The following is a 25,242-nucleotide window of genomic DNA, read 5'->3' on the forward strand; positions in this document are numbered from 1 at the left end:
AATCTTAAAAGGGCTCATCCTAATTAGTAATGAAATCAAAGTTTTGACATCTTGGCATTATCCTAAATATTTTGGGAGCATTAGAATTAGTGTATTAAGTGATTGCTTTAAGATGTGGTTCTGATTTTTTTTGCATTTTCATTTTTCAAAATTGTAGATTACATCACTTAACAACTTTAAGTATTGTTTGTGGCTTATAATAGTTTTATACTGGACCTGTATTTCTATGTATTCTAAATTCCTTAGTTAATCTATTAAGCTTAATTACTTAGAGAATATTCAGATAATGTAGCCTTTGTTCGTTGTTTCCTTAAATATATGTTTACTCAGGAAAACCTCATGTAATTCTTTATTGAAATCTTAAGCATTTGGTAGATGTCAATCATATCTTGCTGAATAAACAAGTTATTACCTAGATAGTTGGTACAATTAGTCCATTATCTAGTTACTCTTTGTTGTAGAAAGGTGGAAAATTAAACTGATAGTGATGTTGAGAAAATACATTAGATGTTGACAAGAGGAAGCTAATTCACAACATGTATTATTATGTCTACCAATTTATAAATTCTTTTCCACAACCAAGCATATCCAAGTGACAAAATTGCTTTAGTAAAAATTGAGGCATTCTTTTTCAATAACAGATAAGGTAAGTGACTTTGTTGGTGTCACATAATGATTCACTGGCATAGTGAAATTTAAAACCTGGTTTCCTGATGCCTAATCTAGTCTTCTTTTAACTAGATACACTGTTTTCTGGTGTAAAGAGAATTAATTTAAATTACAGTTTTCACATGGCTGTGGACACATCCAGAAATATGTCTGGTACTAATAGCTGCTTCTAAACCTTAAAAACATAGCGAAAGTAGGACAATAGACAGCATGTGGTCAGTAGATAAACAGCTGCTAACACTTAAACACCTAAACTGAATCAAGCGCTCTGCTACCTCTGCTATATAGAATTATAGGGCCAGATTTTCGTAATAGAAACTCTTTAAGATTTGAGAGGGAGGCTGGCCCGGTGGCGCAGCGGTTAAGTTCGCATGTTCTGCTTCTTGGCAGCCCAGGGTTTGCCGGTTCGGATCCCGGGTGCGGACATGGCACTGCTTGGCACGCCATGCTGTGGTAGGCGTCCCACATATAAAGTAGAGGAAGATGGGCAAGATGTTAGCTCAGGGCCAGCTTCCTCAGCAAAAAGAGGAGGATTGGCAGTAGTTAACTCAGGGTTAATCTTCCTCAAAAAAAAAAAAAAAAAGATTTGAGAGGCTGTTTATACTTTAAGTTAAAAATTGCGAATACAGGGCCAGCCGCGGTGGCCTAGTGGTTAAGTTCGGTATGCTCCACTTTAGTGGCCTAGGTACCACTCCCAGGTGTAGACCTACACTGCTCATCTGTCAGTGCCATGCTGTGGCGACTCACATACAAAAAAAAAACCCAGGAAGATTGGCAGTGGATGTTAGCTCAGGGCACATCTTCCTCAGCAAAAAAACAAACAAAGAAGAAAATAGCAAATACAGAAATTATTTTTAAAAATGAGAGCCTTGATGAGAATATATTGAAAATGTACCTTTTAGGATTTAAAACAGTTTTACTTCTTATCAGTGTTAGCATCAGTCTCTTTGATCCCATACCTTTTTGATAAGTAATAGAACTTTTTTCCTTTTTATCAGTGGTCAGCAAGCTATTTCTGTAAAGAGTCAGATAGTAAATATTATAGACTGTGCAGGCAATATAGGCTTTGTTGTAACTACTCAACCCTGCCTGTATAGAGTGAAAACAGCCAGAGATGATATGTAAATGAATAGGCATGGCTGTGTTACAACAAAACTTTATGTGCAAAAACAGTCACTCATCTACAGGCTGTAGTTTACTAAGCCTACATGTATAAGTAGATCTCAATCTTGGCCGTAAAGTACATGAGTATCACTTGGAGAGCTTTAGAGAACCACAGGCACCACACCTTCCGAGATTCTGCTTGAATTACCCTGAGGAAGGGACCAAGACTGGTATGTCTTTAAAACTGCTCAGGTAGTGCTAATGTACAGCTGGGGTTGAGAACTACTGATTTAGATCTCTATAAGTCTCAGGGCCGGCCCCGTGGCCGAGTGGTTAAGTTTGCATGCTCCACTTCAGCAGCCCACGGTTTGCAGGCCTGGTACACACTGCTTATCAAGCCATGCTGTGGTGGCATCCCACATAGAAGAACTAGAATGACTTACAACTAGGATATACAACTATGTACTTGGGTTTTGAGGAGAAAAAAAAAGAGAGAAAGATTGGCAACAGATGATAGCTCAGGGCCAATCTATTTAAAAAAAAATGGAGTTTTCCGTTATAGTTATGTAAACCATACTAGGCAGAGGAGATACAAAGATAAGTAATATAGAGTTCTACCTTTAAAAAAATTAGTCTAACAGGGTAACAGATATGTAAGATGAACAAATTACAATAGAATGAAATGAATGACAGTAAACAGTAAGAAAATGTGATGAACAAAAGGGGAGAAGAAGTATACAGAAATGTAGTTGAGGAAATAAGAATGGTCAGGAGAGTAGGAGAATGGGTTGGAGAGGAGAAAGTTTAAGTAGGGGTTAGGAATAACAACAGAGTAGTATAAATGTGAGCAGGATAAATGAGGAAGAGTATGTAGAGGGGGCCAGGATTGGTCAGTAAGAGAGAATGAGGATTTGTGATACCATCACTGCCTTGTACGTGTTGATGATGGAAGCAAAGTATTAGGATAATTTATCTTGGTTTGGCTTTTCATATTTACACTTGTAGCTCCAAGTTATAGAAACTAAGTTGTAATTTAAAAAAAAAAACAAATAAATGGAAGCCTATAAAAATGAAAATTCTATTGTAAATCAAAGGGCTTATTATTTGCTGGTAATGTATGGCTTTGTAAATTGACATTTTTGTATATGAGTCTGTCCTATCTTTTACAAAATAGTATTCAGCTGGCATACCCAAATAATAAACTTTTTAAAATCTTGAGCTTTTTTAGACTGTAATGGATAATATATATTGAGATAATAGCATCAAGTGTTTTTGGTTTTGGGGGGAAGGAGCTGTTTGTTTCATTCGAAATCTTAGCATTTTAGAGCTGGAAGGGACCTTGAATATAATCAAGTAACTATGACTATAAAAGTGCTTTGTGAAACGCAAACTATTTTCCAGGTACAAGATAGTATCATGTAATACAAACTTTCCTCACTCATATATGAAAAGACTGAAATTCTTAAAGGTAAAGTAAATTTTCTAGTCACATGGGTGGTAATAGGTAGGCTGAGAAATCAAGTATCTCCACCCTGGTTTAATCTTTGTTTGCTACACAGCAATTTTTAGAAAAATGTTATTTACAGGCATAAAAGGAAATAGAAAGCCCAGATAATTCTATAACTATTAAAGAAATTGAATCAGAATTTTAAAATCTTCCCACAAAGAAAATACCAGGCATGCATCATTTTATAGGCAACTTCTATCAAAGATTCAAGGAATACATCATTTCAAAACTATTCCAGAGAATAGGCTGAGGGCATACTCTCTACCTCATTCTTTGCTACCAAAATAACCTTGATAATCAAAACCGAACAAGAATAGTATGAAAGAGGAAAATTAAAGGGTAGCTTCAGCTATGAACATATATTATGAATAGAATATTAGCAAACTGAGTTCAGTTATATGTAAAAAATGACTACACACTGTGTTGCATTGTTCTCCAGCAATGCAAAATTGATTTTACATATGAAAATCTACAAGTGTCATTCACCACATTAACAGATTCAAGAAGATAATGATCATCCTAGTAGAGGCACAAAAGACATTTGTTAAAGTCTTACACCCATTCATAAATTTAAAAAAGAAAATAGCAAGAGAAGGAAGCTTCCTTAACCTGATAAAGGATGTTTACAAAATCAAAACAAAACAACAAACACAACTCTTAATGGGGAAAATTTAGAAACATTCCTTTTTAAAATGGGGAACATGGATGCCTTCTATTACTATTTCAATTTAATGTTGTCCTGGCTAGTGTGAGAAGACAAAATGCGTTAAAGCCATAAGGATTTTAAAGAAAAACACAAAACTGTCATTATTCACAAATTAGATTTTCTACAAAGAAAATCCAAAATTACACAAAGTATTACAAATAATAAGGTGTTGGCAAAGCTAGCTGTAAGATCAATATACAAAAGTCAATTGATAGTGTACACTCCAATAACAGAGTTAGAAATTATAATTTTAAAAACATAATTTACCTTGTCAATAATAACTGTCAGGTATCTAGAAATAAATCTAACAGAAGATATGTAAAACCTGTTTGGAGAAGTTTATAATACTTTACTGAAAGAGATTAAAGAATCCCTAGATAAATGGAGAAATATTCCATATTCCCAGTTAGGAGGTCGGTCTCAATTTCATAAGTATGTCAAGTCCCCCTAGATTGATCTGAGGATTCTGTGCTGTTTCATTAAATTTTTTTTCTGGAGCTGACGAACTGATTATAAAATTTACACGGAGGCATAATTATTAAGAATAGTCAAGGCACTTCTGAAGGAAAAGAATAGGGAGCTGAAGAGGGAGTGAGGACTTGTCCTACAAATGTCAAGAATTATTATAAAGTATTTGTGACCATGTCATATTGGTATAGGTATAGACAAACTGAGCAGCAAGTCACAATACAGAGTCAAGAAGCAGCCCTAGACATATAAAAGTTTGATCTATGACAGATGTGCTGTACAAATCATCAAGGAAGGAGGAACCATTCAGAAAATAGTATTGGGACAGTTGATTATATGTGAGAAAAAAATGACATTATATCCCTATCTCATACAGTATAAAAAATCAGTTTCAGATATACCAGATACTTAAATGTGAAAGGCAAAACTTTTAGAAGAATTTATAGAAAGTATCTGTTTGACTTTGGACTGTGGAAGGGTTTCTTGGATAAGACACAGGAAATAGTAACTATAAATGAAAGATTAATAAATCTAACTACATTAAAATTAAGAACTTTTGTTCATCAAAAGACACCATAAGAAGAATGAAAAAATCCACAAAAACGAGGTGAAGATATTTGCAATGATATAATCAACAAAGGATTAGTATCCAATACATGTAAAAAGTCCTACAAATAAATAAGAAAAAGACGAACAATCTAATAGAAAAATGGGCAAAAGACACAAACAGGTATTTTACAGAAGAGGATGCATGAGTGAACCATAAGTATATGGAATGTTGTTCAACATAATTAGTAATCAGGGAAATGCAAAATAATATCACAACAATTGTCATTTTGTGCCTAGATTCACAAAGAATAAGAAATTTGACAATACCAAAGTTCGGAGAGAATGTTCATCAATGGGAATTTACATATTGCTGCTGGAACTGTAAATAGGTTCATTACTTTAAAATAGTTTGAAATTTTCCTGTAGAGTGGAATATTTGCATATTGTACAATCCAGAGTTTCCTTCCTGGGTATAATGCCTTAGGAAACTCTTGCCTATGTGCACAGGGAGACATGTACAAAACAGTTGATGGTGACCCTGTTCGTAATAGCAAAAAACTGGAAATAATCCAGATATCCATCAACACAATAATGGGTAAATAAAATTGTGGTATAGCAACACCCTGGAACCTTATTCAGCTGGGTAAAGGAGAAATGAGAAAAAAAGCTACTGCATCCAGCTGTGTGGATAAATTTTAAGATCATAATGTTGAGTGGAAAAAGTAGCCCTAGAATACTGTATGCAGTGTGATTCCATCCATATAAAGTTCAAAAACAAAGAAAACCAAAGAGTATTTTGTTTGGGCAAAAACACATAAGTATTAAAAACCTTTTTTAAAAAAATTAAGGAAATGATAAAACACAAAATTTAAGGTATGATTAACGCTTTAGTAGGAGATAAGTGGATGTGATAATGTAGGAATAGGTAGATGAAAGCTGTTGATAATGATCTAGTTCTTAGGGTTAGTGGTGGGCTCAAAAGTGTTGTCTAGTCTTTTGCTGTGTAATTTATATGCGTGTATATTCTTTTATATGTGTTAAATATCATATTAAAGTAATATATTTGTTTTTCAGAAATCTGCCTGAACCTTCGAGATCCTCCAAATAATATAATTATCATTCCTGAAAAGCAGGTGAAACCAGAATGGAGATTGCCAAAATTAAATCCCCGCTTTATCACAAGGTAAAACAGCTTCTTGTAAAATATCGTAAATATTAATTTTCAATGTTAGTCACTGAAACAATGTATTATAATTTGCTCAAAGTCTACCCCAAATTATGCTATAGCAATTATATAGATATTCATTTTCACAATCGTAATAGTAGAATGTTTTTCCCCTGTTTGAAGACACAAAGTCTATTTAACAATTTTTCTTTTTTTAGATCAGAACTGGATGATATGCCAGCAAATCATATCTGTGATGTTATTGGCATTTTAGTTTTTGTAGGAAGGGTCCAGCGGTCAAAAAAGAAAGGTAAGCTTTTAAAATTGAAAGTCATAAAAATTATTTCATTGAATAGTTCTGTATTCATATGTGCATAATTGGTTACCTTCATTTATTCTAATATCTATTCATATAGAAAGCCGTGAAGATTTTTGGTCATATCGCTGGATTCACATTGCTGACGGAACTTCAGAACAACCTTTCATAGTGGAACTGTTTTCTACATCTCAGCCAGAAATCTTTGAAAACATTTACCCAAGTACTCAGTTTCAAAAATTTTATCTTTTTATTTTTGGAAGTGTGGGGCATTAACTTAAAAAAATTGTAGAGTAAACTGACTTACTGAGTGGCATTATATTGGGTTTGCAAAGTTAAGCAGTCTGTTAGGATGTTTAAATTTTTTCTGTATTAATATTATATTTGGTATTACAGATATTAACCACCTTCTGGTTTTTTTCTATTCAGAATTAATTTGGGATTGAAACCAGCTTTTTAGAAAACAGGTCCTCTTCTCAGTTCTCATTGTTAGCATTTCAGACATGAAAGCTTAAGATTCAGTGAAACTGAAACAGACAGTGAATTCCCTTTGTATCCATTTGGAAATTGACTAAGTAGACCACATTAAAGACATTGAAAACTTTACTAATGTAGAATCAATTGGTAGAGGATTGGCAGACCGTGTAATTAAATAATGACAATGATAAGTATGATTCCATTTGAGTATTAAGTTAGTATTAGGTTGGTGGTGTTATACCAGCTGGTCAATATTTTACTTTGTTGCTGACTTTTTCCCGTTACATTCATTCAGATATATAGATATTTTTTCCACTGATTTCATTTATTTAAAAACATTTTAGGTATGCTCTGTTATATATTTTATATAACAAGTTAGTCTTCGGTCTACTATGATAAGAAAAACATATTTAATAGTTTTTAACAATTCCAGTGAATTTTTCCTTATTTGAATTTGTAGCATAAAGCTATTTTAGATATGGCATGCTATTTTACTATTTTCCAAATGAGTATATGAATGAAATACTGATTGTTAAATGCTTGTCAACACTGGGGAAACTCCTAATCTTGACTACACGTAGCTTGTTTTTATTCGGCAACAAGGTAGAAATTGTAGATCGTCAGGAGACCTAGAGACCCTTTACAGGCCTGTTCTGCTACCCCTTTTTTTCTCTATTGCAAAACAGTATCACACACCATTCAGACGTTACCTCATTAGATTCTACTCTCCGCTTATAAGATTACATTTTTTAAATATATCTGAATAAAACTGAATTTCACTCCAGCTATTCGGGGAGGAGGCAGGAAAAGTGTTTTGGCCAAAACCAAGGCATGAGCTTCTGAGGTGGGTGGTGCTATGACCTCTCATATAACTTCTCTCAGGGCGTAAATGATTGGTAGTAATTGTATTCCTCTGATGACAGTTCCATTACCTCATTTTAGATAGGTTTTACGGCCAGGTCTATTTCTCTTTTTAGCCCCTTTAAATGACAGGCGGACACAAGTTTTGGATAATGATTTTTCACAGAAATGTTGTGAGGCACGCACATTCTATTTCTTATGATAATGTGAAATACATCTTTCTAAGAAAAGTCTGTACAGATCTTGGTGAGATTTACTCTAGTACAATAGTTGACGACAAATCACAGCTTATTTTCATCTTTTGACAGAGTTAAGGGAAAAAAATCATTAAATGAATAGTGAGTATTGAGGGGGCTTTGGGCCTATGAAGGTCTTCCAGAATAATACCAGAATCCTTTAGTAGTAGGGCATCTTTTTTACTTCTGAGTAAGGAAAGTGAAGAACTAAGAGGAACTAATATTGGGTGTTTACCATGTACTGGATGCTCATAGATGTTATCTTATTTTGTACTCCCAGTTCCCTTTTAAAGAGTTGTTTTTACAAATTCACAAGTGAGGAAACAAAGGTCCAGAGGGGTTAAGTGATTTCCTGGATGTCAAACAGCTAGAAAGTGTTGGGTTGGAATGTCTGATTTTTAACAGCCACGAAATTAGAATTAGAGGTTTCTTTAATATTCCTATATCAACATCTTTAACCATGAATACTCACATATTTGTGCAGTCTTTGAAATAAAGGAAAAGCGATATAAATTAAGAGAATTATTCTTAGTCATTTGAATAAAGATTTCCTTTATTTTCGTTGCTCCAAAATAAAGAACTAGTAAATATGAGATAGAGGAAATGAATTTATAGTTATTATTATGTTCTAGGGAAATATTTATTCTCAAATGAGAACTTACCGTTCTTGTGAGATTACAAGTGTTTACATTTATTTCTTCATTTCCTAGTTTGTAAGACCATAACTCTTTTTGCATGTAATGGGTTAAAATAAAAAAATATTGTTGGATTAGTGAAACTTTACCCAAATAACCTGATAGATAATTAAAAACAATTGATAGCTTTTGAAAGTAGTTGAAGTCTGAAGGCATTTTCATCTCATTTTCAAGAATTCTTTTTAGTCTATCAAGTTGGTTAGCAAGGTGAACAGAAAAGAATAGGTGGTATAAGCCCTGTCATTGAGGCTTCAAGTGTAATTAAGATAAGCACATATAAAACACTTGCATAAGCAAATTCAGATTAATATTATATAGCCCTACTTGGTGGAAGGAGTCAGAGTAATTCAGGGATCAGTGTTAGATTGGGATAATTAATGAACGCATTATGGAGACTAAGCTTTTTTCTCTGTAGGAAATAACAGTTCACACTCAGTTGTGTGCCCGATTAGAAAGACTATTGCACTCTTCAACTGTGCAGCAAGCAGTGACTTCAGTTAGGTGCAGCTGTCATACTTTCTAAAGGAAAAGTAAGTGTTAGATCCTTTATCTAAAGGAAAAGGTAAGTGTTAGATCCTTGTTGCTCCAAATGTGGTCAAAGGACTGGCAGCACTAGTATCACCTAGCAGCTTATTAGAAATGGAGAATTTCAGGCACCCTCAAACTACTGAACCTGAATTTGCATTTTGACAGTTGTTCCAGGTGATTCCTATGTTCATTAAAGTTTGAGAAGCACTGTGTTAGATCCTGATCTTGATATGTCCTCTTTGAAATGCAGAAGTAATTTCATAAGTGTTTTCATTTTCTACAGCGACATATTTCATGTGTACACAGTTGAAAGTTGTCAGAAATGACACTCAGGTACCTAAACTGCTTTACCTCACCACTACAAATGAGAGTCGAGTGTTTATTACTGGTGAGCAATTTCTTTGTATACACTTTATTGGAGTGTAATCTATGTTCTCTTCATTAAATTAACTTTTACATTACAGCATTCAACCACAAGATAGCTTTATTTTGACCTCCTTTATCACTATAAGAATGTTTTAACAAAGAATATTTATCCTATGAAATATATTGCTTCTAGGTTATTTACAATTGAAGCAATGATTTTGTGACTCACTGGAGAATTGTGTTTGTGTCCTTTGGTTAACCTTAACTCCTGCTTGATATAAGGTTGATAATCATATATTGCTAGGTATATTGAAGACTGTTAGGCCCTATATCACAATATGGATTCAATTAACAATATTTTAAAATACTAAATAAAACAAAAATGTGCATCCAATTTTGGCCCCCAGATCTCACATTTTACTTATATGGCTAAAAGAGTCTCACTGCTTATGTCCAAGTAGATTATTTTTCTCTGTTCCCTCTGATAATGGGGTCAAAGCAATAAAGATAAAAGTTTCCAGATGAGTGAGGGAGTGGTGTGGAATGGTATGTTTACTAGAATGCTACCATGTTGATAATTAGGAAATTTGCCAAAAGAAGAGTCTGCGGAAGGATGTAACACACAGCTTTGTCAACACCTCATTTTATAAATGCTAATAATATTAGATGTAAATGTGTACTAATAGTATCAGATGTAAATGGCACTTTTAAGTATGTTAAGAGCATGAATTAAATGCTGAGCTATATTCATAGGCAAAATAGTTCATATATGATGCCATACCTTCAGGTTAATACATGATTTAAAAATCAGTTCTTTAAAAAAGATGCTTCCCATTTGGATAATTAGAAAAATCCAGATGAGTAGTTTTCTTTTTCTTAGGGCTTTTCAGTATCCTGTAGACAGCTGCAGTTTAGTGCACTTAAACTCTGATATGTCTGATTTCTTTCTTGAGTTAGGATTTTTTTACTCTTTTTGATAATTTTTGTATGCATGTTAAGTATACTTATCTGCTACATAATGAATAAGTGAACTTATTTTCTTTGTGACATAAGAGACTGTTCTGGGGCCAGCCCAGTGGTGCAGTGGTTAAGTCTCCATGCTCCGCTTTGGCGGTCTGGAGTTTGCCGGTTCAGATCCCAGGCATGGACCTACCCACTACTTATCAAGCCATGCTATGGCAGGCGTCCCACATATAAAATAGAGGAAGATGGGCACAGATGTTAGCTCAGGGCCAATAATCCTCAGCAAAAAGAGGAGGATTGGCAGCAGATGTTAGCTCAGGGCTAATCTTCCTCAAAAAAAAAAAAACAACAAGAGCCTTAATATTAAACAGTTTTCATACAAAAAAGTCTATACGTTTTATTATAGTGAGATTTTTTTTTTATTTCTTACTTTTTTGCCCTTTTCCCTTCTTGAAAACAGGTCCTAGAGGCCAGCCATATACCAACGATCCCAAGGTAAAAAACTTTATTCAGTGGATTAAAGCAAAGACTGATTCTGGGGAACTGAAGAATACCGTTATTGGTGGATATTACCCCTATCCACCAGTGCCAGAGACATTTTCGAAGTATAGTAGTTCTCTTAAAGGTAATAATGTATTTGCTATTCCTTTATGATATGTCTATATCCTGTATGTATGGTATATGCCATATCAGTTAGTCATCTTTATATTCTTTTATATACCAACACTCACTGATAATAATTTTGTCTTTATGAAGACCTAAAACCTACATGTCATGCCTCCAAAAGATTAATGTTTTGATTTTATTAGACTAGAAGAAGAGAAAGAACATGGACGAGGACTAACTAGAGATATTATCTTGATTTAGTGTCATTGAAATCGAATCTCACCTTGGTAGATCCCAACTCGTATGACATTACATAAAGAGACTAGAGATATCAAGGGGACACTGGACAATTTGATGTGAAGATACTGACAACTATATTATGCTACTCTTGTAGAATGGCATATATTGGATATAGCATAATTGAACACTACCTTTAAATAAAAATGACACCAAAATAAATGAGATGCAGAATAATAGTGATGAGAGCCCTAACGTTAATTTATTTTAGTAGAATTAAGATATGACAGTTGAAAAGTTTAACATAAGTATATTCTTTTGAAAAACTATGGGATAATTGCATGATTTTGGGAAAAAAAGAGAAACTTTGAAAACTGACCTATCATCATCTAAATATTGGCATCCTCTTGTACTTCATAATGCCAGGAATGTGTAGTATATGGTTGAAAATATTGAAAAGTGTGTTTCTATGCAGTGGCTAGGCAACGCTTTATAGTTTGAAATATGATGTGTAAATTACAGTCAATATGTAAAATTTCTGTTTCAAATTAGGACTCCAGACTGGAAGACTATCACAATTTAACTGATAAATATGTTTTGCCTATTTTACAAAAATTACATAAGGAGATGCCAAAAGTCACAAATTTAAGTTATATAGCAAGTTTATAAATTCATGTTGTAAAATTACATTGCAAATCTAATTCTTATTTTTATCATTTCAGTTCTCTAAAACTTACGATTTCCTTGGAATTACTCTTTTGCAGTTGAGTCGCTCTTGACAGCCATGAGTGAAGTGAGGAAGGAGGTTGAAGATTTGCAGTATAGGGAACAAAAGCGCATTGCAATTCAGGGGATAATTACTGTTATAAAGTATGTCCCCCATAGCGTTGCAACTGGAAGTGCCTCAACATCAGAAACACTTCGGGTATGGTGCCAGAGAATTAATATCATATCTCTGAAAGCACTATGATCATAGTTACAATTGGTACCTTGTACATTTTATTCAGAACTCACATGTATTGATTCTTAATGATGTAAACCTAAGAAAAAATTCATTTTTCTTTGTTTCCTTTTTCTGTCACTTGTTTTGGAGCAGGCTGGGTGAAGGCCACTGCTTCTGATATTTCCCAAGGTGCTCAAAACTTGGTATCTGGTTTTTGCTTTCAGCCAAGTGATATATATGATTATATTCTTGTCCTACTTTTTATCCAGACAAGAACTATAGGAACGCTTCCCACAGAAAGTTTTTACCTCTATATCTGGTATGGCAGTCTTACTCAGGTTCTCTGAGAGGTAGCAATGACTCTTGTAGGATAAATGCTCTAGTAGAAGTGGCCACTTCTGGAATCTAGGCACAATCAAGACAAATAAGTTAACTTTTGCCATGAGTTTATCTTTTTAAAAATTATTTCTAGAATTGCTTTTCCTATGGAAATAAGCATCTAATCCAACTTTTCAGTTAGACCAATATAAGAAGGACTTTTGTTTATCTTTCTTTTAAAAATATTTTAATAGCAGATGGATTAGGATAAATCAGCTTTATAAAAGCACTGTTATGATTGCAAAGGTTTGTCACAACTCTTAAGATTATGAAAAATGAGTAAAGTAAAATTGTAGAGTCTTTTAAGAGAGAAATAATTTTTGTTAATTAGATTTAAATGTTTTCTCTAAATGTTTGGTTTTAGGATGCTAACCGACCCTCAACATCCCAGGCAGCTCGAAAAGAAAGTCAAAGTCGGGAAAGAGATAGTAAACAGCGTCAAGACCTTGGTCCTGTGGGATTTCAGTGTGTTCAAGCTACAAATGGAAGTTTGAGTCCTATCAAGAAAAAAAGAATTCTGCAAGGACCACATGCCAAACCGTAAGTCATTTGTATTAAGCGTATACGTAGCATATTAATTTTTTTGGTTTGTTTCTACCCTATAAAATGAGTGATTATACTAGAAACTGTATTAGTTTTCTAGGGCTGCTGAAGTCCCAGATTAGGGTATCAGCAGGGTGGGTTCCTTCTGAGGGCTGTGATGAATAATCTGTTCCATGCCTCTTCCCTAGCTTCTGGTGCTTTACTGCCAATCTTTGGCATTCCTTGGCTTATAGAAACATCACCCGTCTCTGCCTTCATCTTCATGTGGCGTTCTCCCTGTGTGCATGGCTGTATTTCCCCTTTTTATAATGACACCAGGCATACAGGATTAGGGACACACTCTGGGGTACTGATCTACTCCAGTATGACCTCATCTTAACCAATTACATCTTCAATGAACTGTTTCCAAATAAGGTCACATTCTGAGGGTCATTGAAGATGTTGTTAGTTACATATTGGTAGTCCTATTGGTATTTAGTGGAAATATAATTCAACCCCCGTCTGGCCTCTGACCCCTAGAAAATCATGTCCTTTTCACGTGCAAAATACATTCACCCCATCACATCATCCCCAAAAGTCTTAACCCATACCAACATCAACTCTAAGTCTAAAATCTCATCTATTATATCATCTAAATCATGTATGGATGAGATGCAGGGTGATTCATCCTGGGGCGGAATTCTTTTCCATCTGAGAACCTGTGAAACTAGATATGTTATCTGTCCAGAGTACAACGATGGGACTGACATACGGTAGGGACTCCCATTCCAAAAGGGAGAAATTGGAAGGAAAAAGGGGTCAAAGGTCACAAGACAGTTCAAAACCTAGCAGGGCCAATTCCATTTGATTTTAAGTCTCCAGAATTATCTTTTCTGGCAGGATAATGTGTCCTCTGGGCCCATCAGAGTGGTGGCCTCACCCCTTGGCCCTGAGTGGTGGCCCTGCACTCTGGAACTGAGGAGATGGCCCTGCCTTCTGGAATTGAGAAGGTGCCCATGCCTTCTGGAATTGAAGAAATGGCCTCACCCTCAGGGTCATTCTTCCCTTTTCTTGAAGGATAGCACATGGTCACAGCTGGGTATCTCTGTTAGCTCGTTTCCTGACTATAGAATCTCAGAAGTTCAACAGTCTTCCTTCATTTTGTCCCACCCATGTCCCTTTCAGTCCAAACTAGCCGCGTGCATACTGAGATGGTTTATTGGATCCACAAGTCACAAGCTTAATCTCTTGGACAAATGGTTGTCCAGCAACACCCTTGGTGTTCTCTCCAGAGCAATCTTTCTCATTTTTTACAATATGGATAAGCTGAGAATTTTCCAAGTATTGAGGTTCCGGTACCTTTTTTCTCACAATTCCCTTTTCAACTTCTCTCTCCCCTCTTGTATTTTACTATAAGCAGCAAGGAGAGACCAGGCTGTGCCTTCAACACTACTTAGAAATCTCTTCGGCCAAATATGCAAGTTCGTCCCATACAAGTTTACTTTCCATCCAGTATAACACAATTCAGCCAAGTCCTCTGCCACTTTATAACAAGGATCACGTTTCATCCAGTTTCCAATAGCGCATTCCTCATTTCTGAGACTTCACCAGAAGCACTTTTTACTTTCAAATTTCTAGCAACATTATGTTCATGACAACAGATGTTTTCTCTAAGACAACAGAAGCTTTCTCGACAGCTCTTTTTTTCTTGCTGGGCCCTCAACAAATTCTCCGTCAAAATTTATATTTCTACCAACATTCTCTTCAAGGCAATATAGGCTTTTTCTGTTATGTGCTTCAGAACTCTTTCAACCTCTGCTTAATACCCGATTCCAAAGCCACTTCCACATTTTTAATTATTTGTTACAGCAGCATCCCGTTTCCTGGTGCCAAAATCTGTACTAGTTTTCTAGGGCTGCTGTTGTGAAGTGCCGTAATCTGTATGGCGTAAACAACAGAAATTTATTGTCTCACAGTTCTGTAAGCTAGAAGTCCAAGATCAAGGTGTCAGCAGGGTAAGTTCCTTTTACCTCTCCTCTAGCATCTGGTGGTTTGCTGGCAATCTTTACCATTCCTTGGCTTATAGAAACATCACCCCAATCTATGTCTGTGTCCAAATTCCCCTTTTTATGAGGACGTTAGTCAGATTGGGGGTCCACCCTACTCCAGTGTGATCTCATCTTCACTAAGTACATCTTCAGTGACTCTATATCCAAATGAGGTTGCATTCTAAGGTACTGGGGGTTAGGGCTTCAACATATGAATTGGGGCGGGGGGTGGGGGTGGGATACAATTCAACCCATAACAGAAACCCTCTTATCTGCCATGCTCAGCATGGACTAATAGAAAAAGAGTTTAAAATGGATAATTAGAGAAAAATAAACATTTGTATTTTATTTTTTTTTGAAAAATGAAGAAAGTGTGATATAATGTGGTATGTCTTTATAAAGATGTACACTCGTGTATCCACACGCAAACATGTATATGGGGATGTACAAACATAGGTGCAAACATATGTGCATACATGAAATAGAACAAAATGTTTTCTTTAGTAGAATTATAGTAACTTTTTGGTTATTTTTTTTAATTGCAGAAACTTTGGGTTATAACATTATATAGCTTTCGGATGTACATTGTAATATATTTTGAATTCTGTATAGATTACATCATGTTCACCACCCAAAAACTAATTATAGTCCATCCCCTCACATGTGAGCCTAATCACCACTTTTGTCCTCCCCCCCATCCCCCATGGTAACCACCAATCCATTCTCCGTTGCTATGTGTTTGTTTGTCGTTGTTTTTATCTTCTACTTATGAGTGAGATCATACGGTGTTTGACGTTCTCCCTCTGACTTATTTCACTCAGCATAATACCCTCAAGGACATCCATGTTGTCACAGATGATCGGATTTCATCATTTCTTATGGCTGAGTATTAGTCCATCGTGTATAAATACCACATCTTCTTTATCCATTTGTCCCTTGATGGGAACCTAGGTTGCTTCCAAGTCTTGGCTATTGTGTATAATGCTGCAATGAACATAGGGGTGCAAGTATCTTTATGCCTTTGCATTTTCAAGTTCTTTAGATAAATACCCCAGAGTGGGATAGCTGGATCATATGGTAGTTCTATTCTTAATTTTCTGAGTATTTTGTTATTTAAGCATTTTACTTCAATTTAAAATACTATAGCTTACATTCGTTCACCAATTGTTTCAGCGTGGATCTTTCCTACATAACCTCATTCATTATGAATTGTATATGATTAACAGTTTTGGTTTCTTTAAAGAAGCAGGAAAAGTGGGATTCTAATAAAGCAGTTGGAACACAGAATCATTTTAGATTTTAAGATTTTTTGAAACTCTGATCTTTTATAGTAGCTGTGCTCACTTGAGTAGCAGTTTTTAGTTGTATGTTGAGCTTATGTATCTAGTAACCTTGATAAATTCACTTATTAATTCTAAGTTTGTAGGGGTTTTTTAAATTTTCTCTGTGCAAATCATGTAATCTGCAAATACCTGTAGTTTCTTTCTTTCTTTTCAATCATTTTGCTTTTTATTTCTTTTTCTTGAATTAGTGTACTGATTAGGATCTCTGGCACAATGTTGAATAGAATTGGTGGTAGACACCATTTATGTCTAATTTCCTTCTTTTTTTTTAGTGGTCTAAGGACAATTTTTAAAAATTTTTTCACAGCTTTATTGAGATATAATTGACATATAACATGGTGTAAGTTTAAGATGTACGTCATGATGAATTGATACATGTATATATAGCAAAATGACTACCACAATAAGATTAGTTAACACATCATCACCTCACATAACTAATATTTTTTCTTAGTGGGAACATTTAATATTTATTCTCAGCAACTTTTAAGTATATAATACAGTACTGTTAACTATAGTTACCATGCTGTATGTTAGATCCCCAGAACTTGTTGTTCTTATTACTGGAAGTTTATACCCTTTGACCAGCATCTCCCCATTTCCTCCACCCCTCAGCCCCTGGCAACCACCATTCTCCTTTCTGTTTCTATAAGTTTGGCTTTATGTCTAAATTTCCTGATCTCAGAAGAAAAGCTCTCAAGATTTCACCATTGAGAAATTTGGTGAATAATTTTTATCATATTAAGGAAGTTTCCTTCTGATCTTAGCTTGCTAAATTTTTCTCGTGAATGTGAGCTGAATTTTGTCAGATGTTTACACCGAATCTATTGATCTGTTGAATTTTCCTTATTTTATTTTCATGTGGTAAGTAAATTGATTAATTTCTTGAATGTTGAATCACTCAAGCGTTCCTAGAATGAGTGTTATTACTTTCTTAAAATGTTTGGAATGGATGTCCAGTGAAACCACCTGAGTCTGAGGTTTTCTTTTGGAGACGGTTTTGACTAATGTTTTAATAGATTTTAGAATATTCATATTTTCTATTTCTTCCTTTGTTTGTTTTATTTTCCAAAGAATTTGACATTTACCTCTAAATTGTAAAAATTTTTAGTATAATATTGTTTGTAATATCTTCTTATTATATTTCTGTACAATCTATAGTAATGTCCTATTTTCAACTCCTGATACTTGTAATTTGTGTTTTCTGGGGTTTCTTTCTGGAATCAGTCTTGCTGTTCTTTTTCTAGCTCCTTGAGCTGGATACTTAAATCACTAATTTTTGGTCCTTTTCTAATATACACATATAATGCTATACATTTCTGTATAAGCACTGCTTTAGCTACCTCCTACTTCATTCTTCGTCAGTTAAAAACATTTTTTATGGCTGAATAGTATTCCATTGCATATATACACCATATCTTTATCCAGTCATCAGTTGATGGGCACTTAGGTTGCTTCCACATCTTGGCTATTGTAAATAATGCTGCAATGAACATAGGGGTGCATGGGACTTTTGGAATTGCTGACTTCAAGCTCTTTGGATAGATATCCAGTAGTGGGATGGCTGGGTCATATGGTATTTCTATTTTTTTAATTTTTTGAGAAATCTCCGTACTGTTTCCATAGTGGCTGCATCAGTTTGCATTCTCACCAGCAGTGTATGAGGGATCCTTTTTCTCCACAACCTCTCCAACACTTGTTACTTTTTGTTTTGGTTATTTTTGCCATTCTAATGGATGTGGGGTGATATCTTAGTGTAGTTTTCATTTGCAAAATAAAATCGTCCCATTCACAACAACATGGATGGACCTTGAGTGAATTATGTTAAGTGAAATAAGACAGACAGAGAAGGACAATCTCTGTCTGACTCCACTCATATGAGGAATTTAAACATGTGGACAAAAAGAACAGATTAGTGGCTACCAGGGGAAAGGGGGGGCTGGGGGGTGGGCATAAAGGGTGAAGGGGTACACCTACGACACGAATGACAAACAATAATGTACAACTGAAATTTCACAAGATTGTAAACTGTCATAAACTCAATAAAAATTAACTTAAAAATTTTTTTTAGAGTTCAGAGTTCAGCATGATTCTTCTTTGATTCATGACTTATTGGCAAGTGTATAGTTTAATTTCCAGTCACTTGAAGTTGCATATTTCAGCTTATCTCCTCTCTGGAAAGAGAAAATATTCTGAATAATTTTCATTCGTTGAAATATGCTGAAAGGCATTCCTTAAGTTGGACATATGTCAATTTTGGTAAATGCTTCTTATGCACCTGAAAATAAGGTGAATTCTGTCATTGTTGAGTGCAATGTTCTATATATGTTAATTAGGTCCAAGTGTGTTAATTGTGTTGATCATATCTTTTACTGATTTTTTTGTCTGCTTTTTCCCTCAGCTAATTGAAATAGGTGTGTTAACATCTTCCACTATGATGGAAGATTTATTTCTCCTTTTCTTTCAATTTTTGCTTCATATATGTTGAAGTACTATTACTGCATACATATAGATTTAGGATTCTGATATCTTCCTGATAGATTGACCCCTTTGTTATTATGAAATTTTCTTCTTTGTCTCTCACAATGTTTTCTGCCTTAAAGTCTACTTTGCCTAGTCCTAATATATCTGTACCAATTTTCTTTTGATTAGGTCTTGCGTGGTATATATATTCAATCCCGTTTACTTTGAATGCTTCTATGTCCTCATATTAAGGTTGTTTCTTTTAAGCAGCGAAAAGTTGTTAGTTTTTGTGATCTAATGTGATAATCTTAGTCTTTTATTTAGAGTATTTATTCCATTCACTTTTAATGGAATTAATGATATATTTGGGTTTATATCAATCTTCATACTGTTTGCTTAATCAAATAATTTTAATTGTTCAATTTCCCCTCTTTTATTTTGATAGTTACGTATTCGTTAGTGGTTACTCTATAAATTACAAACTGAACGCTCGTCTTATTGTTGTTAAATACAAATTATTTTACATTTTCCTGATAATGCTAGAACCTTAGAACACTTCAGCTTCATTTATCCCCATTTTCATTATTTTTGTCTTGCATTTTAATTCTCTATAAATGTTAAATTCCATGAGACATTATTAGTATTGTCTTTCTTATATGGTTAGCATTCATTTATATTTATCCACATTTTTTTTAGATTCTCTTCATTCCTACCTGTATTTCCATCCTCTCTGGGATCATTTTCCTTCTGACTGAAGAATTCCTCTCAGCATTTATATCAGTGCAACTTGCTGATGATATATTCTCCAGTTTTGTTTGTCTAAAAACATCTTTATTTCACCTTTATTTATAAAGGATGTTTTCACTTGGTTGCAGGATTTTTTAAATGTCTAATTCTACTGTTTTATTGCTTTCATTGTTTTGTTAAGAAGTCAGGCAAATTTCTTATACTTGCTCCTTCAAAGATATTGCATCCTTTTTCTCGAAATACTTTTTGAGATTTTTGTCTTTGATTTTCAACAGTTTAAATGTCATGTGCCAAGGAGTGGTTGTATTTGTTGTATACTGCTTTGAGATCACTCAGCTTCTTGAATATATGGATTGATGTCTTTCATTAGTTTTGGAAAACTACCTACCATTATCTCTTCAAATAGCCTTTCTGCCCCATTGTTTCCTCTCTTTCTATGATTCCAGTTTCATATATGTTAGCACTTCTAACTGTGACTCACAGGTTTCTTACACTGTGTTTTTTTGCTCATATACATATTTAATTCTTTTTTTTGATTTTGTGCTTCAGTTTGGACGTTTTCTATTGACCTATCTCTCTATTTACTCTTTTACTGTGTCCAGTCTGCTATTAAACCTACCAGCTGAGGTCACTGAGTTATTGTTCTGTTTCCACCCCAATTAGCTGTACTGCAATTCAGTTCTGACACTGACTATTCAGAGTTAGCATCAGACTCTACAGGTTTAAGGACTCAGTTGTCCACCAGACTGCCCTTACTTCAGATGCTAGCCACACTTCAGCTGATCACCAGGCCACCCACGCTTCTAACCAACTGGCTACAAATTCAGGAGTTCCCATGACCCCCTCAGAGTCAATAGTTCACTAGAATGATACACAGAACTCAGAAAAGCACTATGCTTACAAACACAGTTTTATTATAAAGGATACAGATCAGGAAAAGCCAAATGAAGAGACAGAATGGAGTCTGAGAGGGAACACAGAACTTCTGTGCCCTCTCCTCATGGAATCCAGGCATATCACGGTGTTGGCACATCAACGTGTTCACCAACCACGAAGCTCCACCAAGCCTTGATGTTCAGAGTTTTCAGGAATCTCATTACTTAAGCACAGTTGATTAAATCATTGGCCTTGTGATTGAACTTGATCTTCAGCCCCCTCCCCTCTGTGGGGGTGGCCTGTCCCAGTGTTCCAACTTTTGAATCATATGCTTGGTCTTTCTGGTAACAGTCCCCATCTTCAAGCTATCTAGTGGCTCATCATCAGTCAACTAATTAGCATAAAAAAGACACTCCTATATCTAAGGAAATTCTAAGGGTTTTTGAAGCTCTGTGCTAGGAACCAGGGACAAAGACCAGATATATTCTTTATTTTACCACAGTTCTTAAGTTCAGCTATTCTGATTTTCAGTTCTAGAAAGCCCATTTGGTCTTTTTTTAGATGTTCTCTTTTGAGATTTTGTATCTGCTTTGTTCATCTTTTCCTCTGTTTCTTAAACATATTAATCATTGTATTTTAAATTCTGGCTTGCTAACTGCAATGTCTGGGTCACCTGTTAGTTTGCTTCTATTGGTACCATAATAGTAAACATGACCATTTAAGAGCTTGTATCAACCAGCATTTTAATCCAAATGGTAGATAGTGCTCTCTGTTAGATATTAAAATGTAGTCAAAATCCATCAACTCATTCAAAAGTTAGCACTGAGAAATAAAATATATTAAATGAGATGTTATACGTTCTTCATTTCATTCTGTTGATAATATTTATTCCATAAAGAGAGAAAGTGAACCATACCACTTAAATAAATCCTTAAAAATCATTTTCAGTGTCTCCTCCTAAGAAAAGCAGAAGGGGCACCATAGGAAAGATTTTTAAATAATGGTTGTTGCCTGAAAAGCATTTACTAGTTTGAATTAATGATCATAAAAGACTTTAGCATTTTTTGATCATTATAAATTATTTCTAATTTGCTTATATTAGCAACTTCTCAAAAGAATTTTCTGTTTTTCTTAGGCAGAAAGCACTGAAAATATTCTTTCAGTTAATTGTATACAACATTTCAATGTACAGTGCAAGATTACTTACGTTACCTCCTTTGATCCTCAACATCTGCATGAGGGAGGCACAGGATAATTACCTCAATTTTATAGATGCTGAATCTGAGACTCAGAAAGAATAAATATAGGATTTATATATGTTTGTATGTATATTAAGTACTTTTAATTTCTCTGCATGAAAGACATTTTAGGGGCTGGCCCCGTGGCCGAGTGGTTAAGTTTGCGTGCTCCACTGCAGGCGGCCCAGTGTTTCGTTGGTTCGAATCCTGGGCGCGGACATGGCACTGCTCGCCAAACCATGCTGAGGCAGCATCCCACATACCACAACTAGAAGGACCAACAACGAAGAATATACAACTATGTATCGGGGGGCTTTGGGGAGAAAAAGGAAAAAAAATAAAATCTTTAAAAAAAAAAGAAAGACATTTTATAAGACTATAGTAATATTAATTATAATCCTGTTATATAGATAAGGGAGCAGGATACTATAGAATCTATATGACTTTTATCTAAGGTCAATAAGTTGGTGAAAGGGGCAAGGTTAGAGTATAAATTATATCCTCTGACATAATTTTTATAATATTCTGCCACTACCCACCATATGCATCTTTATTGTCTCTTCCTTTAGCCCTCTTTTTCCTTTCTTTCCTTCTATACTTCTTATTTTTTCATTTTTCATCTCTCTTTTTTCAATTTGTTCAGTTAATACCCATAGACATTGTATACCTTCACTTCTATCAGTTAGCCCTTCAACTTTAAGACATTTAGGTCTTACAAATGCGTAATTATGTATTCCAGTAAAAATCTTCTAAGCCACTTTTTAAAAATTCTGTACAATATAATGGTGCTGTTAGAGTTTGGAAAACTATTTCTCCTAATCTATTCAGCTGAAAATTTATTCAATTTATTCTTCTAATTTCAGATGAAAACAATCACTTTATAATTACATGTCTTAAAAAGTATATACATTCTGTTTAAGGATCTCAGAATACACAGAATTTAACTATTTTTTAGTTATTTAGATTTCTCTCAAAGTTGATGTTTTCAAGTTTACTAATTTCTGAAAAAAGTTAAAATTACAACTATAAAGTATGTTTTTATTTGCTGGAGTTTTGTAGTTAAATGAATGCATGCTTCCTTCATGAAAGTTACTTTTTAGTTCACTAGTAAAATGAAGAATATTACTTTGAGACAAATTCATTGATAAAATAAGTTGAGCAATATTATGTGGCATTTTACAATATGACATTTCAGTTTTACTTTATGCTTTTAGTTTCAGAAATCCAACCAATAGGAAAAAGTCATCACAGAAAAATGCTAAAAGCACACCAGATGGAAATCATTCCTTATAAAAGCAGACTTCTCCTTGGCTTCGAAATAAGATGGTTCCCTTTCCCTCCGTTCATGTCAGTTCAATAAACAGTTGTTGAGGAGATATTATGTGGAGATACAAAAACAAAATAGAATCTATACTTTTGTAGAGCTTATACCAGAGCTTATAGCAGGATCTTTCGGAAGAGACAGACTGATAAGCCTGTAATTTTCAATGCAGTGTGATGAATGCTATGATAGAAATATATGCATGTTGCTATGACAGCATATACAAGAAGCCGTGAGCCTTACTAGAGATGCAGGATGGCTGCTTATAGGAAATAATGCCTGTGTTAACTTTTGAAGGATGAATAACAGTTAACCAGGCAAAGGAAAGGGGACATAAAAGTTGTTCCAGGCAGAAGGAAAAGCATGAAGCTTGAGGCTTATAGAAAACTGAAATGAGGTTTGTGAGTTAGGCCAGATAGTTTTCCAGAATATTTAAACAAAGCAAACATTAACTAGGCCATTGAACTAATTTTTGAATTATTATCGTAGATAATGAAATAGGTATATCCATCTTTAGTTGACATTTAATACCGTTGAGTGCTTCCTTTTGTGGAATACTCCTTAAAAGAACATTTAAATCTATTGCAGTATTTAAATTATGTTATGTATGGATATGTGTTCATAGTTTGAAGGTAATTTCTTTAAATTTTTAATGCCTTACTTTAAGAAACTAAACCTATATATTTTCTAAATTTATTGAATTAGAATAAATCTTGAATGTAACCAATTAATTTTTTTCCATTCAAGTCTCTTTTTATAACTATTGACTATCCTTTTTTCATCTTTTCTAGATTTCCTGTACCTCAGCCAGAAACTTCTGCACAAAAAAAAGAAAATAACCTGGGCCTGGCAAGCACTGTCCAACGTATGTTGCTTTATTATTATTATTTATGAAATCTTTATGGAACACTATTATATATAGATTACTGTTTGATTTGATTCTGCTTTTTTGAGTCCTGCCTGCCACTAGCATAATATAAGTACTTTAAATAGATATATAGCTAGTTATTTTTGTCTCTGGTTTTCATTTAAATTAGCTTAGGTCCTTGTCAAAAAGTACTGTCTAAGTACAACTTTAGAACAATTTGGTATCATCACCAAAGTGAAAGTAAATATAACCAAACTTACATTTATCAATTTGTTTCTTTGATAGTATATCCCTTCAAATACACTAGGTTTAATTATCAGAAGAATAATTAAGTAGGGAGTTTAATTTTATTTGACAATAAATATAGGTAAAGCTTAAAAAATAGTTTTAGTTCCTTTCTTTGCTACTGGGTTTATTTTGGGTTCAATTTTGAATTTTGGGATTATTTCTGAAGTGATTTCATAACATAATTTAGTTGTAAGAGGATATCCTTAGAGTGATTTGGTTTAAATTCAGTCTCATAAGGGATCATGTCTCTGGACTAAACATTTAACACTTTATTTCCTTCTTACTTTATGAGTTATTCTTATTTTGGATTGACCTCTAGTCAGTTTCAGATTAAGAACCCACAAAAGGGTCCTGGAGTCTGCACCTCCCCCCCCCAAAAAAAGTAAAACAAAATATAAGGGGAAAATCATTATAATATAAATATATAACCAAGCTCAAAACAAGAATGAAAAATCCATAGGGGCCAGAAACAAAAGAATTTAAATTTAGTAGTGAGTAGGAACTAAAACTAAAACTCTGCTCATGGGCATTTCAGAACTAGATAGGGGCCTAAATGACTATAGGCTAAGAAGTAATAACCACATGGAAAGGAGAATCCAGACCACCGGCCTCCTGCATGTGATGTAGAACTAACATAAAGTTGCAACAGTGTGAATGGCCAGAGAAATTATGCTCATCAGTATAGGCAAGTATCAAGGAGCTTTCTATATCCCCTAGTCAATGGGTAGGAAAAAGTCACCTGAGAGAAACTAGA

General features: G+C 34.4%; 1 protein-coding gene across 1 annotated transcript in view; it reads left to right on the plus strand.

The window, feature by feature from the left end:
• RADX (RPA1 related single stranded DNA binding protein, X-linked) overlaps window positions 1–25,242 on the plus strand; it is a 68,248-nt gene that overhangs the window by 11,284 nt on the left and 31,722 nt on the right. The window contains exons 4-11 of the mRNA XM_001493046.7: window positions 6,078–6,186; window positions 6,387–6,478; window positions 6,585–6,707; window positions 9,565–9,669; window positions 11,071–11,235; window positions 12,218–12,378; window positions 13,139–13,314; window positions 24,124–24,197. Of these exons, the coding sequence (XP_001493096.3) occupies window positions 6,078–6,186; window positions 6,387–6,478; window positions 6,585–6,707; window positions 9,565–9,669; window positions 11,071–11,235; window positions 12,218–12,378; window positions 13,139–13,314; window positions 24,124–24,197 (1,005 nt within the window). The remainder of the gene's footprint in view (window positions 1–6,077; window positions 6,187–6,386; window positions 6,479–6,584; window positions 6,708–9,564; window positions 9,670–11,070; window positions 11,236–12,217; window positions 12,379–13,138; window positions 13,315–24,123; window positions 24,198–25,242) is intronic.

Source organism: Equus caballus, chromosome X, assembly GCF_041296265.1.
Source record: "Equus caballus isolate H_3958 breed thoroughbred chromosome X, TB-T2T, whole genome shotgun sequence".
Classification (NCBI taxonomy): Eukaryota; Metazoa; Chordata; class Mammalia; order Perissodactyla; family Equidae; genus Equus; species Equus caballus.